General features: G+C 31.7%; 1 protein-coding gene across 1 annotated transcript; it reads right to left on the reverse strand.

Moving 5' to 3' along the window:
• Positions 1-1,931: 1,931 nt before the first annotated feature.
• On the reverse strand, positions 1,932-2,663 carry LOC139482916 (uncharacterized). The gene has a single exon (XM_071266941.1). It carries the CDS (start codon positions 2,661-2,663, stop codon positions 1,932-1,934), a length of 732 nt encoding a protein of 243 aa, XP_071123042.1.
• Between the last annotated feature and the right edge of the window lie 11,747 nt (positions 2,664-14,410).

Here is a 14,410-nt window from a genome sequence, read left to right on the forward strand (position 1 = left end):
ATATAGCGAGTATACGCGATGTGTAAAATAGTGACAAACAACATGTTGCATTTTTATATTATTATAATTATATTTAAGCTGCTTCACCGCGTGTTTAAGTTGTTAGTATTTTTAATTTATTTGAGTTTTGTCAATTTTCTTAAAATATCCTGTACCAAGTCAGGAAAATGGCAGCTGTTATCTTATAATTCTTTTCTGTGTATGTTTCATTGTCGTTTAGTTTTTGTTGCACTTCAGTCTTTCTGTTGTTTCGTTGTTTTCCTCTTTTAATTCTTGTGTTTCCCTCTGTTTTAGTTTGTAACGCGGATTAGTTTTCTCTCAATCGATTTATGACTTTTGAACAGCGGTTTACTACTGCTGCCTTTATTTGCCTCTATCTTAAAATAAATAGATATGGTATACTTGTTAATGAGACAAATATCCCTAACATATTCAAATGTATTGGATGAAAGCATCAATCTACACTACGATGTAAGATATATATACCGCTTCTTTAAAAACTGGCGATATTTTTCAAAGAAGAATTTACAATATTATCATTTGTGTTGTCTATGGAAATGCTTGTATTATACATTAAAAAAATTAATATCAATATTGCCAGCAGCAAGAAAAATAACCCCGATTTAAATCAAAATAATATAAATAATAAACGACCGTTGTTGTAATCCATTGTCATAGTGTATTCATGTTAATGACCTTCTGTGTATATATTGATATTCATTATTTATTATTCTGTATTTGTCCCCGAGTCTACCATCCATTCCTAGGTCGACAAAGTTTCGGTCTTGGCATCATTTAAATGACCCCGTATGTTCATAAAATGAACTGTGTTAAAATTCGTGTTTGAAACGCATTCATGCAAATTTAACTTCCGACAGTTTCTCATTTGAGTAGTTTATTTTCGTATGTATGCTTTCACATGTTTAATGTTTTTCAACTTTCTTTAAATAATTGCGAGCATTACTTTGATATTTGCTTTTTTGTTTTAATGTTTCAAATTAAATTTTTTCCTATTTTTGTGCTAATGTCAATGGGGGCCAGGCTCTAACTTAAAATATCTAGAAAGTTTGAATAATTTGCCCAAATGTTGTTAAATGTAGCTTTTATATTATTTTATTTCTAAGCTCAGTGTTCATGTACACATCATGTCATAAACAGGTTCGCCATTCCATCTAAATCTGCGCACCGACTTGTAGCAATAAGTGACCACAACAGGGATCCAGTTTAATCATGTCATACATGTAGGTGTTAACAAAATACCGAGTTTGGATTTGCCATAATACTGTGTCAAACAATGTTAAGTATTCTCTCCAGAATATCGGAATATGTCCACAAAGTCGATTCTTTGAATTGCGCTGATAATATTCCTCAAGTTTGAAGGTCTTCTGGATTTGATTCTGTTGGTACGTATTTCCAGTCATAATCTTGTGCCGTTTTTCAATTTCTAGCTCACGATTTTGAACAAATCTTCCAACTGATTTTAAAGACGAAATCCAGTGCAGAACGATCTGACTGTCACTCCATAATACTGTGCGTTGTGGTTCTATGGTTTCCTGAGATGTTTAGCCATTCGAGCTCCTATTACTGCAGCCATCAATTATAGCTTTGGTAATGTCATTTTGACGAGCGGAGCGATCCGTTTTTTTGCAATTACGAGAGAAAAAGTGTTTCCTTAACATAAGTAGGCACTGGCTCCATAAGCGCGTTGGCTGGTATCAACAAAGACATGCAATGTTATTTTTTCGTTGCTTTCGTTCTCATTTTTGATCTTTAAAATAATGTCGCGCGATTTTCGTATTAACAGTTACATCTTGGATGTCATCTATAATTTCGCACCATGATTTGACTATGTTGCTAGGTAACACCTGGTCCCAATCGTATCCCTCTTTCCATAATGTTTGTATCAGTAGCTTAGCTCTTACAGTCACTGGTCAAAGAATTCCGAGTGAGTCGTAAATTGACGATGATTTTCGCAATACTTTTCTCTTTGTCGGTTGTGAAATGTCAATATCTATACGATCTTCATTAAGTTTCGCAAATGTCAATATGTCTGACTTTGCATCCCAACGCATTCCAAGAATTTTCGTCTCGCTATCCTTATCAAGTACGTTTGCCTTTGTAGCTTCATCGCTAAGTTGATTGCTATTAAACTTCCATGTTCTCAAATTGAATCCTGCATTTGTCATGAGTTCTCTAGATTCTTCAAAGAAATTTAAGGCGGCTTTTGTATTAACACTCGTAAGTACGTTGTCTACATACAAATCACGCTCGATTACTTCAGCAGTAGCACTTTTAACCGCTGATAATTGTTTCAATAATGTAGCGTTAAGAATAAATGGCGAACATGTCGCTCCGAATAAAATTACCTTGAATCTGTAAGTTTCAAGTTCACTCTTGGGGTTATATGGATCTTTTAGCATGAAAATTCGGGTGGAATCGCGATCTTCTTCGTCTAGTCCAATCTGGAGGAATGTTTGCTCAATATCAGTTGTTAAGGCGTATTTCCCGTTGCGGAATCTTGTAAGTATATATGTTAGCTTATTAAGCTGTGGCGGTGTAGAAGAAAGGCAATCATTTAAGCTGTGTGATTCCCATGTTTCCACCTTCTCCATAAAACCTCGATTTTCTTGATCGATGATAATGTTGCCGTATTTCTTAAGCATCTCTGTTCTTTAGCAAGTCGGTTTATCAAGTTGTGTGTTCTCTTTCTTGCGATCATCTCGTTGCTAGGCAACTCCGGATGTTCTGGTTTTCATGGAAACTTGGTGATGTACCTATTATCTTTCAAATAAATGTTATTATCTTGGTAAGTGGTCATTTCTTGTAAGTCATTTTTCGCTTTCACTTCGCTGACTTTTTCTATTTATATGGATTCGATTTCCCAAAATGTATGTATTTCACATTCTTCTAGTCTGTGTGGAGTCAAAATATTCATGATAGATGATGTTGATTGATTAGTACTGTTAGAGTTCAATTATATAGGTCATGATAGCACGTATCCGACTTTGGACTGTACAGCAGTTGGTCCGGGTCCTCTAATAACTCTGTCTTCTTCTATATCCCAATAATAATCGGCGCCAATTAAGACTGATATCTCAAAATCCTCGTCCTGTAAAGCTTGGTGGGCTAACTTCAATTTATTAAAATGCGGAAAACTCGACTGGTTCCTTGCGTTTGTATGTATCGGATAAGCAATCTGTGGTATTATAAGAACTTCAATAGAGATAAGCGTATTCGTCAGACCTTTTATATAGGAACATCCAAAACTCATTATAAACTAATAAAACCAATAACATATCGTATATATAGTCATATATAAACACAAAATCGTGTTTGTTGTTCAAGCAGGTAAAGCCGTTTCCAATTTTTTAAAACACTAAAACGATTATTTGGAATGTTTTTACCAATAACTTGGAATTCACAGCAAACCAAGGAATCCAATTTATACCCCTAAATCATTCGCAAAAAAAGAAAGATAAAGGAACTTAATTTCTCTAAAGTTTAAATCTCATCATCTAAACATTAAACATGTGTTTTTTTTATTAGTTATCAGTGTTTTAGAACTAGCTGTCAGAAACTGAGAGTACTCTCAGATCTGTACTTCGTGTCTTTTTGTTGTTTGGATTTACAGGTAACCGCCACGCCAACTCTGTGTTGTTGGTAGATGTTATTCTATTTGTATCTGATGAGTTAAGCTTTTTCAACTGATTTTTATAGTTCGTTCTTATGTTGTAATGTTACACTACTGTCCCAGTTAAGGGAGATGGTTAGGATCCCGCTAACATGTTTAACCCCACCACATTCTGTATGTATGTGCCTGTCTAAAGTCAAGAGCCATTAATTTAGGGGTTGTCGTTTGTTGCTTTGTTACATATTTGTTTTTCGTTCATGTTTTAGTACATAAATTACGCCGTTAGTTTTCTCGTTTGAATAGTTTTAAATTTGTCATTGTTGAAGGTAGTACAGTGAACTAGATCATTAGGTCTCTTGTGAAGAGTTGTCTCATTGGCTATCACACCACATCTTTTTTTTTTTATATATTAAAATTGCATTCTTACAAAAAATGATATAGCGATTTCGTAAAGTAAAAATCTGTCAAATGTTCTTACGAGTATATGTTTTTCAGTTGTAATCAACATGATCAATAATGTCCTGAATTATATGTATATGTTTTTGATATAAACCTTTTTGATCTGAATGAATGATTTTTAACGTATTAATTTTATTCTTTGAGTCAAAACATCGATTAAAAACTAAATGTCATAATTCAGCTTAGTGATAGGTCTATAGTTTCCAAGAGAGATATGTGTTTTTTATAGACTTTTTTATAACTTTTGGTAAGTTAACAAATAAATACGTATACCTTTAGGTCTGTAATTTTTCATAAAACCTGCCTATAACACTCGACGTTAAGTCCATCTAAATCATAATTTTTCTTAATTCAATTTCAAATATAGTAATACTTTTAAAATGTGTCATAGATCTGATATGTCAGACTTAGTTGGTGTGTTTGAGCAAGTGTAATAATTTATTTCCAAATTCTATATATTTTTTTTTTATTTTTCTTTGTAATTCACTACTATTCATCATACTCATTTGAAAGATCAAATAAGACTGTCTTTGCTCTAAGAGAAAAGAGTTTGTTGGTACCAGTTTCTTGTTTTTGTCATGAAAAAAAATCTTATTCTTTGAAGAACCGAACGCATTCCCAAGAAAGCAAATACACCGGGGATGATATGATAAAAATGCTGGACTTTTTGATCGACCATATTTTTATTCAACTTTTGTTTTGATATACATGATATATGTCAACAGACATTCGGTATTCTAAAGGATACTTACTTACTATGCACAATTACTTGCCGACTTCTTATTTAACTGATATAAAGCAGAATTCATACAACATCTTCTCAAAGACATGCAAATACAGTGGGGATGTCAGATATCCCATTCAACTTGAAAAAACATTGACATAATATCTTTAAAATTTGTTTATATGGATATTAACACTGATTTTCTTATCAATAAACTCAACATAAGTTAATATGTCTTACTATTTAGTAATAAGTAATTAGGGTTCTACATCACGTCGATACTTATATTTTGGTATTGCATAAGGTCTTGTCGTTTTGCATTGGTTATGACGTTTTGACACTTAACCCATTGGACATCTTCTAATAGATATTTTGTCTTGAATACATGATTTTAAAAATACTTGCTATTTGCTTCAAACTAAAGTTCAGTAACTGCGAGTACTCTCAATTCGGTACTTCATGTCTTTATTGGTTATTTTGATTGTTTTGCATCGATTAAAAACCTTTTGAATTTATATTCATAGTTCGTTCTAATGTTTTACTGTTACTTCACTGTCGAATGTTAGATAGGGTTTTTAGTTTTTATGTTGTGTCTTGTATACTGTTGTTTGTCTTTTTCTTTATAAGCCATGGCGTTGTTAGTTTATTTTTGATCTATGAGTTTGAATGTCCCTCTTGTATCTTTCGCCCTTCTTTGAGGGTTTGGTTTGTGAAAACATGCATAATACCGATTTTTCGATTTTAGTTTTTGAGAAATCAAAATTGAAAAATGAAAATACTTTCGTTTTTTGTTTTTTTGTTTTTGATATTTCAAAACAAAAAACGATTGGAAGCAGATATACACGGACCGGTATACTTCTGCTGCCTTTAATTGCGTCTATCTTAAAATAAGGAGATATGGTATAATTGCTATGAGACAACTATCCACCACATATCAAATTAGTTTTATTCTAATTGATATTTTGTCTTGAATACATGATTTTAAAAATACTTGCTATTTGCTTCAAACTAATGTTCAGTAACTGCGAGTACTCTCAATTCGGTACTTCATGTCTTTATTGGTTATTTTAATTGTTTTGCATCGATTACAAACCTTTTGAATTTATATTCATAGTTCGTTCTAATGTTTTACTGTTACTTCACTGTCGAATGTTAGTTAGGGTTCGTGTTGCTTACTCTTTAGTTTGTGTATTGTATACCTTTGTTTGTCTTTTTCTTTATAAGTCATGGCAGTTTATTTTTGATCTATGAGTTTGAATGTCCCACTGGTATCTTTCGCCCTTCTTTGAGGGTTTGTTTTATGAAAACATGCATAATGCCACAAAATTCTGAATGTATCTGTCCCAAGGTAGGAGCCTGTACAGAAGAAACGCAGTTTTGGCGTACCAGATGTTTTGCCTTTTATCTTTAATGACTTTTTTCAGTAAGAAATCAAAAGCTTTCGTATATTTTTCATTTATATCATCATCTGGTGTAATAATATGCGGCATTTTTTTTAACTGTTCTCATGAACTGCGAAACAACCAAAAAGAATTTGTGCTAAATTCCTAGCCTTATATATAGACCTACCTGATAACTTTCATCTCATGAATAAACAATTGAATTTATTAAGCATTAAATAAATTTGTTTACCACAGTTTTTATCAGTTTTACACGCATTTCCCCAGTCAATAACCTATAGTCTTTGTTAGTCTTGTATGTGTTTTTGATTTATATTAATTTGTATGTTTATGACTTTAATGTGGCGACCATTTCGCGAAACTAGTATTCATTATTGCTTAGAGACCAGCTGAAGCCAATTTCAGGTGCGGGATTTTTATTTGCTGCGTTGAAGATCCATTGGTGTGCTGTTTTCTGCTCGTTGGTCGGATTGTTTTTCTCTATGACACATTCCCTGGTTCCATTCAATTCTATATTGTATATTGTATATAAAGAAAACAGTTGCATACATTAACTACCAGTATGTGGAGCACGGTTCTTCAGTAATGACGTTTACACAAGTACTGAATTTGTCAAGATTCTACATATTGAACCATATATAGTCCCTCCATTAAGAAACCAATTATTAATGCTTATTCTAGGTAATCAATCCATTTATCTGTGGCATAATTTCATGTTAGGAGAACTTATGCACTTTGAATAAACTTTGAAGTTCAGATTTGATTTATGATAAATACAATTTAATCCACCCGAGTGTAGATATTTTCCTCGTGTAATTTTGAGGTATATTATCTATCTTTTACACTTCGGTAATTAAAGGTAAAATCTTTTTTTTTTAAATAATTGAAGTTCATATTGTTTTTATTAATCAATCAATCAACTAATCTTGGAATACATGTACTGGTTTGAACAACAATCAAAGGCAAACTTCGTTACTACGTTAATGTTTACCCCCAGACAATTATGCTATCTCTCCAGACTGATAATTATCTATTATCTGTTCATAAAATAAATAATTGTATCTGGAGAGCTAGGTTCTAGCTTTAAGTTCATATGAAGTATGTAAGATCACATGATGAAATATTAATATCAAGCTGGTTGATTTGTAATAACAATCAATTAAACGCAGTTTATTTATGACAAATTTGAATTTTAGTTAAAAACATGGGATCGTTTATATGTTTTTGTTATTTTGTTGTGAAAAGGGCACCAGTAACTTAAATATCAATTGCATCATACTAAAAAGAGTGTTGCAGGATAAAAGACGAATTGTTATTTCACTAAAATGGGAAATCGCAAGTGGATTTATAACATATTATCAGATAAGAACAATGATATATTTAATGTATTCACTGTTGGTGATGTTATATCCTACATTTCCATGTTGTTTAATCTCCTAGCGTTTTGTATATTGTGTCGGAAAAACCTGATTTCACCTGCAACAATACTAATGCAGGGTTTAGCAGTAGCTGACTTTTTAACTGCATTATCATCATATGGACTTGAACCTTTGTTTCAATATAGATATGAGTGTAGTTACTCAGACATTGACAAAAATTATTCGTGTTTTTTACCTTATCCGTACTGTTTTGTTGCCACCCATCTGTCAGTACTATCAGCCATGTTTCACACAGTGTCAAACCTACTGACGACATTTCTTGGAATACAAAAAGTAATAGCAATTATGTTTCCAATTTGGACTAGAACTCATCTTTCAAATCGTAAAGCAATTCATTGTTGTGTTTTAACTTTTCTTTTATGTATATCTTTTAGTATTCCACGGCATTTCGTACTCGATTTCCAATATGATCCAATTCTGAAATGTACAATGCAACCAATAAACATAGTGTTACTAAAATACTCCTCATTGTATTACATATTCATCCAGACACTGTTGGTGACAGGCTGTTGTATTATAATGTTCATGTCTACTTCTTTTATCATATACAAATTAGTCAACAATAAATTCCATGGGCGGATGACAGAACATAGAAGACAAGAAAGAAGGTCCGTTGTTATGGTTGTTATAGTACTAGGGGTATTCCTTATAACAGAAATCCCCAAGCTATGTTCGAACCTGTGGTTTTGTATAACGTATGTAAGTGGTGGGTTTACAAGTCAGTTTGTCAATGATATAAGCTGGTCCATACAGCTACTGGTAAAGTATGAACATGGTGTAGCACAGTTTATGGGCTTTTTCACGGACGATGCTGCCAGATATGTTATGAAATATGATGATGAATATATTTCATGGAAAAATATAAATTTTACTAATATCTACAAAAAAGTAGCGATTTTTTTCTACAGCATGGAAATGATCAAAGTGTTAACAGTTATTGGGTGTTTGTCAAATTTTATTATTTATATTATTATGAGTTCTAAACTCAGAAAGGAAATAGCTTTGCTTTTTCAAATGAGATCCTAAATTTAGCTTGCATCCCTTGTCTTTATGATACTTATATCATTTTTTTTCATTCTGTTTAGTTCACACATTTACATATAACAGTATAATAGTTATAGTGGTAATGGATGAGTGACCACTAACCGCTAGACAATGTAACACCACAAATGATATTTAAGAAGTAAGCATCATCATTGTGCTCTTCACTTGATATACGACCACGATAGAGTCAGAAGACGAGATGCACACTCACTTAAATCTGAATACTAGATGTACCCATGAATGTAAGAACGACAGCAAACAATGTCACTCCTGTTTTTAACAAGTAATATGTCGATGGTGTGATATTTTGTGAAGACAAGCAAACAAGAATTCACGGAAAACCTAAAAAAGATAGGACTAAAATAAAATATACATAAGAAAAGATATTTAGATGTATTTACATTCTATGATTTGTTAGCATTGCAAACTTTGTATATTGTTTGATTTATATAAAATTTTGTGTATTTATTTAAAATACATGTACATTGCAATAGTTATAACCTGGCAAGGACATAACATATATCTTTTCAGTTACAGTATGACTATCAATCATTCAAATTATTACTGACATACCTGAATAATGGAATGAAAATGAGGATGGAAAATCATGAATGTGTGCTCATGTCAAATTGAATACAAAGCTCATTGTTATCTGCTTAAATTGTATTGTTTACTATTCTTTAAAAAAAGATAAGATGTGACTGGATATAGGTAGTTTATCATGACTTATCTGCAATATGTACAGAAAGAGGTAAACTAACTTGTATGGGTGGGGAATAATCCATGTTTCTATAAGTAATGGAGACAGACAAGTTTTCTTATGGCATGTAATTTCACAACTAACTCAGTATTGCATTGGTGGTATCATAAACATTATGTATATCATTATGTCACAGTATAGAGTTAGCGCTTTGATTAGATGTAAGAGCATTATATTTGTTTTATTTTTATTCATGAACAACTGCAGTGTGTCTAACCACTATAAATTTTTGTGTCTTTTGGAAAATGTAGTTAGTGCTATATTTAGACCCCTCTTCCAAGACATTTGTTTTGCATGCACACGTATAAAAATTGCGGTTTTTATCCAACACAATCATGGGTTTGAACGTTGTTTTCAATTTAGACGTGTATATGAATTTTGAAACACATTGAACTAATTTCTTGAGAATTATTCCAAAAGGCTTCTAATTTACATAAAGCTGATGTAAAATGACGATGGGAATGGACACCATAAACAATCTCCCTTGGAAGATGGTCATGCTACCATTTTACTTTCTAAAACAGATTAATAAAGTTCATATATCACACATAACTGTTTTGTCCAGGTTTTTATTATAAAAAGTTGTAAATTTACAAAATGTTAGTATTTTTGCCTACGGAAGAATAAATACTACCGTTTTCCATATAAACAACAAGCCCGATATCGGATGAGCTATGAAATTCCGATCATCTCTTGCTTTTCAAAATGATAAAAATACATTGAAATAATGACAATATCTAACATTTATTTTTCGGTGCTTTGATATTTTTGTAAAAACTAACAATATGCAGTTTATCTACATGATGATTTTCTGGACTTATAGTATAGTACTTTTAAACAGCGTATGCAATATTGTTGTTAAATACAAAACTGATAGGAAGACCCATTGGACAAAACTTTCTGATATAGAAATAAAAATGAGGAGACGGGGTATGATTGCCAATGAGACAAATATTCACCAGAATTAAAAGGAAGAGGTTTTATTTTCATGAATATATTGGTAAAATAAATGATATTATTTACACAAAGATCGAATCAGGGAGAATAATTGTTTACTTTTAAAAATACATTTCTAATCAGATATAAGCATTTTCTCAAATATGAATCGGACTTTGATCTGTGGATTAAATTTCCTGGTAGATCTTTATTAAAGGTAAACGTCTCTTTTATATGTATATTAACTCTTTGTACTTACTCTTCTTTAAATGGGGCTTTTATTGAGATCGATGATAAAATTGTAATTGTTTTGAATAGCGAATTAAAAATCGGTCTCAAAAAGGTTAAAGAATATATATGTTCATTACAGATGAGGACCTAATTTACATTCCTAAAAGTGTTACAATATTTTTAATGTGTTTGTGTATTTGCTGATATATGGAAATTTGGCTGTCAACATTACAGACACTGACACAATAAGTCGCTAGCACGGAACAAGGTTCTGCAGAACCATTTTCGAATATTTAGTTGTCGCAACATTATTACATTGAAATCTGTGTTTTCTTATTTGGAAATGTTTTGAGAAAGATTTATTCTACTTCACTATTTCAATTGTTTACCAAAGTTTTGTTATACATTTTCTAATTGGATCATCAGTTGAAATCTACCAACCTGCATGTGGCTGTAAATTACATACCTGCAATATTCACTTCAAGATTGGTTTTCACACGATAAACACTTAGTTCTTTTATATACAATGTATGTTATTTCGAGTTGAAGAGTCGATCAACAATTTCGATAGATTAAAGAGAAAAAAATCCAACCCGCCCACCCGTACCCTAAATATAGTGTGTTATATTATGATCTTCTAGTTTAGGGTTAATTTTATGCAATTACATTTTTAGAACTTCTACCTTGATAATTCTTAGAATTGTTTATTGAATTGAACTATTGTTGTGATACCATATCATCAGCCTAATAAAATGTTTTTTCATGATTTATGTATTTTCCTGATTTTGAAAATAATTTGTAGTTTCTAATAAACCACAGTCTTCAACTGTATGGTTTGTTTTGTGTGAGTGTTTTTTTTTTGTGTTTTTTTGTGTTTTTTTTTCTTATTTGGACAGTTTTTGCTGCAAGTGTAACCAAAAACGCGTCAACGACTGGGTTGACGTCTTTAATTCTTATGCAATTTCGTTCTTCTTCATAAATCTGTGAAGTAGATTTAGTGTGTAGAGCAAACTACTGTCAATTAAATTAGAATAATGTAAACACGTTCAATGTAACGTTTAAACTTAGTTATGTGAACCCCACTTTTCCATATAATGAAAATTGCCAATAAAATCAATATTTGTTTAGGCTTTTAATGCTGGAACACACCATATGTGTCGCGAAAAGCGGATAAACCATCAACAAACTCGAGTTTCATGAAAGGGTCAAGAGCAACCCGTGTGCTCATAGTGCTTTGGAATGCGCATCTGAATGCATGATTAAACAGCCATCCATTGTGTTATAGAAGAAAACTCAGTTCGGTATCCAGTTGTCGTTCATTTGGAAAGCGATTTGGCTATTTTTGTCCTTGTCGTGTATTTCTATAAATAACCTAAGGTTCTCAGGAAGAAGTTGTGTGGGGCCTTGTTCTTACAACTCTCTAAGTAGTTCAAAGTTTACGATCCAAGATAATGTCAAGGTCTCCAGTTAAGACTAAGACCAGCGGCACTATATTTTTATTGAGAAGATGGAAAAAGTAAAATCACACACAAAAAAAAACAGAACTTCGAGGAAAATTCAAAACGGAAAGTACCTAATCAAATGGCAAAATTAAAACCTCAAACACACCAAACGAACGGACAACTGTCATATTTCTGATTTGGTACATTCATTTTTTTCTTATGTAGAAAATGGAAGATTACATGTATACTTTAGGAAATTGAACTTTGATTATGATTTGAAATACAGTTCACTTCGGATATAGCGAAATCTCAAAGGTTTTTATAATTGTTTATATCAATCACAGTTTTACAAAAAAGGTATAGAAATTGGTAGTCATGTGAACTCAAATTTCGAAATGTTTAGCTTTCGATTTTCATAACGAGTGTATTTTATTAAATTGAATAATTGATAAATGAGAATTAATTATATTTGCTGATGGAATATGTTGGTTATTGATACTTTAGAAATATTAGTTTCAGGTAAAAAAACGTTCGGATGAAGAACCGATGAAGACACCATGGGCGGATCCAGTCATTTTAAAAATGGGGCGGGGTCCCAATATGCACCAATGAATATTGAAGAGAACTGAGTTCGATGACATCGTAATTACACGACAGAAAGAAATCTACACGAAAAACAGTACTAAGTATTGATGTACCAATAGTTACGATGGACTTCTATAGCTCAGTTATATCTGATACCCTTATATCAACCACCTTAGTATAAAAGAAATAATTTAATCATCGTATGCTTTCTACTCATCTTATGAATAGTCTTTATAGTTGTAAATGTAGTTATACTGGGCGTATGCAACGTGTAAGATAGTGACAAGTATATCGCACGTGTATTTGTATACTTTTAATTAAGCTGCTTTACTATGTGAATGAGTTGATGTTTTTTTTCTTCATTTTTTTTTATATTTGCCAGTTTTTTGCAAATAAGGAGATGTTGTATGATTGCCAATGACACAACTATCCACCACAGTTCAACTGAATTGGATGTAGGATGAATCTTCACTAAGATGTAAGATATATATACCGCTTCTTTAAAAAAGAAGACAAATAAAACTTGTAAATTTTCCAGTAAACAATTTACAATGTAATCATTTATATTGTCCAGGGAAATACTTGTAATGTACATAAGCAAATTGAAATTAATATCACCAGCATCAAGAAAATAAAACGATTAAAATAAAAAAAAATATAAATAATCAACGACCTAAGTTGTACTCCATTGTCATTATGTGTTCATGATAAAGACCTTGTGTGTAGATTCATAGATATTACTATTCATTATTCTGAATCTGTCCACGAGACTACAATTCATGTCATAGTCGCCAATGCACCTGTCTTGACATAATGTAAATAACCCTTTATATTGATACAATGAACTAGTGATAAAATACGTGTTAGAGACGCCTTCATCCAGAGATGACCTTCGACAGTTTTGCATTTTATTTAAAGTTCTTTTTGTATGTGTGCTTTCAAATGTTTAATTTGTTTCTTACAACTTTCTTAACAAACGCTACGGTCTTTGACATTGTTTTAAATAATTGCAAGTATTCTTTCGATATTGTATATTTGTTTTATTGCTTTAAGTTATTGTTTGTCATTGTTTTAGAATTAAGGTAGATGGGACTCTATCTTAAAATAAATAGAAAGTTTTATCAATTTGCCCAAATGTATTTAATTGTAGCTTGAACAAAGGTTTTCTCAGTGTTATGTCCAAGCTCAGGGTTCATAGGCATATCACGTGATAAACTGATCCGTCATTGTATCTAAATACCGACGTATAGCGTTCAGTTTAATCATGTTATACATGTACGTGTTAACAAATACTGAGTTCGGATATTAATATGTTAACTAATGTTTGGTATTGTCTTCGGAATATTTGATACGCTTAAAAAATAATTTATAAACCATATCAATATATTAAGGTGGTATGGGTGTCTTCCTCCATCTTGGATTGTAGAAAACAGAGAACCAAAGGTCCACTTTTTCCATCAAGTTAGCAAAATTTGATGCAGGAATGCAGATATTTAATGTGAACTTTCATTTATAAGAACCAATTTATAAGAATATAACTTATTAATATTAATATTTTTCCAAATGTTAACTATTTTTGGTTGTTTTTATTTTTATTTTAAATTGGCATTTTAAGGGGAGGTAACTCTAAAACAGTGCATTTTCTGAAGGATTCTACATGGAATTTTCCTATTTTGTATTTTAGCCGGAAAAAACGTACGGTGACCCTATCTTTTCTTTTGATATTCTCAAAGCATTGTCTGAAAGCTCTCTTTTTCTG

The sequence above is a fragment of the Mytilus edulis genome, chromosome 7 (genome assembly GCF_963676685.1).
Source record: "Mytilus edulis chromosome 7, xbMytEdul2.2, whole genome shotgun sequence".
NCBI classification, from domain to species: domain Eukaryota; kingdom Metazoa; phylum Mollusca; class Bivalvia; order Mytilida; family Mytilidae; genus Mytilus; species Mytilus edulis.